The sequence below is a fragment of the Lolium rigidum genome, chromosome 1 (assembly GCF_022539505.1).
Source record: "Lolium rigidum isolate FL_2022 chromosome 1, APGP_CSIRO_Lrig_0.1, whole genome shotgun sequence".
Classification (NCBI taxonomy): Eukaryota; Viridiplantae; Streptophyta; class Magnoliopsida; order Poales; family Poaceae; genus Lolium; species Lolium rigidum.
Genome location: NC_061508.1, coordinates 284,779,840 through 284,784,753, shown reverse-complemented (window position 1 = coordinate 284,784,753; position 4,914 = coordinate 284,779,840). Strand labels below are relative to the sequence as shown.

The following is a 4,914-nucleotide window of genomic DNA, read 5'->3' as shown; positions in this document are numbered from 1 at the left end:
CAACTACACGCCAGCAAGTACTACTCATGAAAAGTTTTTGCTATATGATTCAGTTGTTTAGTCATTATCTTTTTGTTAGCAAACTATAGATCATTGCTTTGAGTCACTTCATTCATCTCATATGCTTTACAATAGTATTGATCAAGATTATGTTGGTTAGTTGGTAGCATGTCACTTCAGAAATTATTCTTTTTATCGTTTACCTACTCGAGGGCGAGTAGGAACTAAGCTTGGGATGCTTGATACGTCTCCAACGTATCTATAATTTCTTATGTTCCATGCTAGTTTTATGACAATACCTACATGTTTTATTCAGACTTTATAATGTTTTTATGCATTTTCTGGGGACTAACCTATTAACAAGATGCCACGGTGCCGGTTCTCGTTTTCTGCTGTTTTTTATTTCTGAAAAGTTGTTTTACAAATATTCTCGAAATTGGACGAAACAAAAGCCCACGGCCCTATTTTCCACGGAGTGTTCCAGAAGACCGAAGAGGAGTCGAGGAAGGCCAGCAGGGGCCCTCCCCATATGGCGGCGCGGGGGGCCCCACTACCGCGCCGAGACGTGGCGAGGGAGCCCCCTGGCTCCCCCGACGCTGCCCCTTCGCCTATTTATTCCTTCGTCCCTAAAAACCCTAGTACCGAGAGCCAAAAATACCAGAACAGTTCCAGAGACGCCGCCGCCGTCAACCCTAACTCGGGGGGTTCAGAAGATCTCCTCTGGCACCCTGCCGGAGAGGGGAATCATCACTGGAGGGCTCTACATCACCATGCTCGCCTCCGGACTGATGCGTGAGTAGTTCATCCTTGGACTCACGCGGGATGAGCCTAGCTAGCCGCGTACTCGCGTGCGTCCGCGCGCGAGATTGGAGGAGTGCGTCGCGTGGGACGGGATCGTGCGGGGCGGACACGCGTCAGTTTTTCGTACGCTTCGCGGGACGCAACTTTCCCTTCGCGAAGGTTGGTCTTTTTCTAGTTTTTTTTTTTTTGAGAATTCACCACCCATTTATTTAAATGATATTTTGCTGCTTACAAACTCCCTGGGGTGGATCAATGAACCAAACATGTCTACCTAACTCTAGATAAATCGAACTGCGAGCTAGAACATGAGCATCAACATTTAACTTTCTTCCCTCATGGACGAACTGCACCGTCTGAAACTCCATGACGCGCGCCTTAATCTCTCGGACGATATGCCCATATGATCCCATTCCCTCTCCTCCGATACTTGCTAATAGCGTTGCTACAATCGGAAGCCGGTATAAACCTGCGAAGCGAAATGTTTGTTGCCAGAGCCATTCCTTCACGACATGCCATGGCTTCCAACATCTCCGGATCTGTCACTCCTATGATCACCACCAAAGAGGCGCCAAGGAACAGTCCATCTGATCCTCGAACCACTGCCGTGATCGCCCCAGTCGAGGAGTTCTTCGATAGGGCTGCGTCAACATTTACCTTAGCGAAACCCCCCGGAGGCGGAATCCACTTTGGGGCTAACATCCGTTCCGCTGTTACAACTACAGGCGCAGGCGCCAGAATCTTCAAGTCCGCGAGAAATCTGTCCACGAACATGTGCGTCGAAATGGTCTTTTTCTAGTGGTACCCGAGGTTCTACGAAAAAAAATCATTTCATTAGTTGGCCCATTTTGAAGAGTAAAACCCTTTTTGAACCACCCAAGTGCAGGCCTGTCCCTGCCGAATGGGACCCTTCGGCCCACATATAGTCCGAAAGAGTTTTTGTTTTTGAAGGAATAGTCCGAAAGAGTTGGGTTGAACCCAAACCAGGTGCGTGCGTACAAACCGTGGGCTTCGCCTCGTAATTAATCCCGTGGGTAGCGAGCGTTACCACGGCGACGACATGCGTGCCACACAACACAATGTCGACATGCACGACCAATACTCCGCTCTCATTCACCGTCATCCGGGTCCCACAAGCCCCCGACGGCGCGTGCTCGCCACGCGATTCGCCGGCGGAGAGTGGCGGGTATAAAGGGAGGTGCGATTCGTCCGAGCCGCACGCCTGACCCCGCACTCGTCTTTCCAACCGTGCCAGTCAACTGAACGCCGCCGCCGCCGGGGGAATCGAGGCGAGCAGCCACCGAGGCGCCGCCGGCCGCCAGGATGCAGTCGCTGCAGGACAAGGCGTCGGAGTGGAGCGGCGTGGCGGCCGCCGACGCCTTCGCCATCGACGACGCCAACGTCTTCGAGGCGCTCGGCGGCACCACGCAGCCCTTCGTCGACCTCTCCACCAACTTCTACACCAGGTCGGCTCCTAGATTCCTTCTGTCCCCTCTTGTATCTGTCTCCTCCCCCGATGTCTCTTCTGAATTTGCGTCTGTTGTTAAACCGACGGACACAAAAACAGGGTGTATGAGGACGAGGAGGAGTGGTTCCGGGAGATCTTCTCGGGGTCGAAGAAGGAGGACGCGATCCAGAACCAGTACGAGTTCCTGGTGCAGCGGATGGGCGGCCCGCCGCTCTTCTCCCAGAGGAGAGGTAACTCGATTGACCCGGCCTCTCTCATCTGGAAAGCTCTGCTTATCTCAAGTGGTAGATTCCTTTTTGTTCCAAGAACAAGTTACGGGTTGCCTATAACAACAGTGGGTAAGGAGGATAGAAGGGACCACGAATCTCGCGTGGTATTGGTTTGATTCGTGAGGGTTTGTAGTTAGGACGACGAATTTTGTTAGATTAACTGCTCGGCCAATATTTTACAGTTGAAGACACACTCTGCTTTCCATTGGTTGATTTAAGACCTCAATCATCCATGCTCAGTTGCTCAAGTTCTTCCTGCAAATTTAGCACTTGCAACCAAAATAATACTTGCACTGAATCGTTTGGACCTTCAAATAATCTGTGCAGAAATGCTATCTCGTCATCAATAGTAGCTTTGATTTATAGACTAAATTATCAGTACCTGTAACCTCAAACTGACGATGAAGCGGTAATCTTGAACCTAAACTGCCTAACTCTGAGGTGAGATACTCAATGTGTGGACTGTATAATTCAGCCCCTTTTGTTTAGATTACAGATCATCTTTCAGCATACATGGTTTCCGATTATTGTGTTCTTTCACCATAGTTATCAAAGAGGGCTTCATGCCTTGGAGCAATGCGGTGATCATTTGGTGCTCTGTTCTCTCATCAATTGACTGCCTACTGATCATTCATCTGAATAGTCATACAGTTGATTTGAATTATCACCTGTTTTTTTATTAGAGAACTACTAGTTTTATCAGTGGCATATGTTGTCTAGCTTTATATCTGACATTGACACTTGCTGTTTTAACATATATGGGTAGCATTTCCGGTTCAGGGCATCTGTTATCTTTGTATAGGCCGAGTAGGTTTCATTTTACCATCTAATGCTCTCATATTTGTTTGTTCTCCTATTTGATCCACATAAAAAATGTGTGAAGAAATGAATTTTCCTCGATAAATGCCGATTTTGATTTACTTTTTTCCCGTGTGTATTTGGGCGTGCTAACTGTTATGCTCTGCAATGTTACTGTAGTAATCCACATTCTCTGCTTTTCTCAGAATATGCATCATTCTTGTAACTTATTAGAACCAATAGCAATGTGAACCCTACCCGTTGTCACTAAACACTTGCAAATCATATTTATTTGTCTAAATTCCAGTTGATCTAAGATTTTTTCTGTCTCGTTCTGCTTGCAGGACATCCTGCCTTGATAGGACGACATCGACCATTCCCAGTCACCCACCGAGCTGCAGAGCGATGGCTGCACCACATGCAGCAAGCTCTGGATAGTACTGAAAGTATAAACTCAGATACAAAAGCGAAGATGATGTATTTTTTCAGGTCTACACTACTGAACTCTTCCACCAATTCCATCCATCCAACATTTCACAGCATTTCTCGAAGTGGCTAAGATCATACATTTTCTTATCTATTCCAGGCATACTGCATACTTCCTAGTTGCGGGTAATGAGATGACAAGGCAAGCCCAAGGAGCACCACCCTGCAAACATGCAACTAGCAAACCAGCTGAGTAATGGTCCAAGCTTACATGTTGAATAATGGATTCAGCTCCCGTTCTTCTATAGAATGCTCATGTACAACATGATCAAAGCTATCTTTGCGATGTCACTGACTGTTTTAGGGGCATAGCCTACCCACCCTTTAGCAGAGAGCAACTCAGAGCTGATAAAATTTCTTACTGGGTTGTATTCTCTGTTTGCCTTTCTCAGCTCCTACTGCATGTTTAAGCGTAAGTAGTCTGCTTGTCTTTTGAGGAAGCACTGCTATGTACCGTAATTGGTCTCGTGCTACTCTATTCAATACTAGATGAAACAATGGTGATCACATCAAATATCAGCCTAGACTTATATGTGTGTTTCGTCGTGGGACATTGACACATTGTGATCCAATCTTAGTCTAGAAATCATTTGTACAAGTAATTCTTCCATACTATTTGCCGTTACGGTTTGTCCTGCCGTCTTTGGTGCTCATATAGTCTCTGGTTTGCAAACCTAAGCCCATGTGTGGCTTTGCCTAATGAATATTTAATTTCCATATTTGATATTCATGGCTATGTTCTGTGTGTGTGGACTCTGGACAGAACTTGGTGCCGTCTATTGAGTTCTCCCAGCGATATAGAAGGGATGTGTATCTTAATGTGGTGCCCAGTGTAACCCCTGGCCACGGCAAGTGACCCTTTTCCTTTCAGCGACATATCTTTTTCTTTCGGAAAGCAGGTGGATTGGATCATGCGGAATGAGTGTAACAATTGTAGATCTGGCAAGAACTGAATGTTGGCAAGGACAGAACCAGACCAAAAGGGTTAAATGCCCTTTTGACGTTGCTAGTCGTGCTGATCTGCCACTCCTAGACTTTGTATATTTTCCCTTTTATCCTGTCTTAAAACGCATAACATGTAGCCTAACTGCATAG

General features: G+C 46.8%; 1 protein-coding gene across 1 annotated transcript; it reads left to right on the top strand.

Moving 5' to 3' along the window:
• Positions 1-2,121: 2,121 nt before the first annotated feature.
• Positions 2,122-4,353, top strand: LOC124683840 (two-on-two hemoglobin-3-like). The gene is made up of 4 exons (XM_047218273.1): positions 2,122-2,264; positions 2,366-2,496; positions 3,678-3,822; positions 3,920-4,353. The coding sequence occupies exons 1-4, from the start codon at positions 2,122-2,124 to the stop codon at positions 4,014-4,016; spliced, it is 516 nt and encodes a 171-aa protein (XP_047074229.1). The 3' UTR covers positions 4,017-4,353.
• Positions 4,354-4,914: the final 561 nt, after the last annotated feature.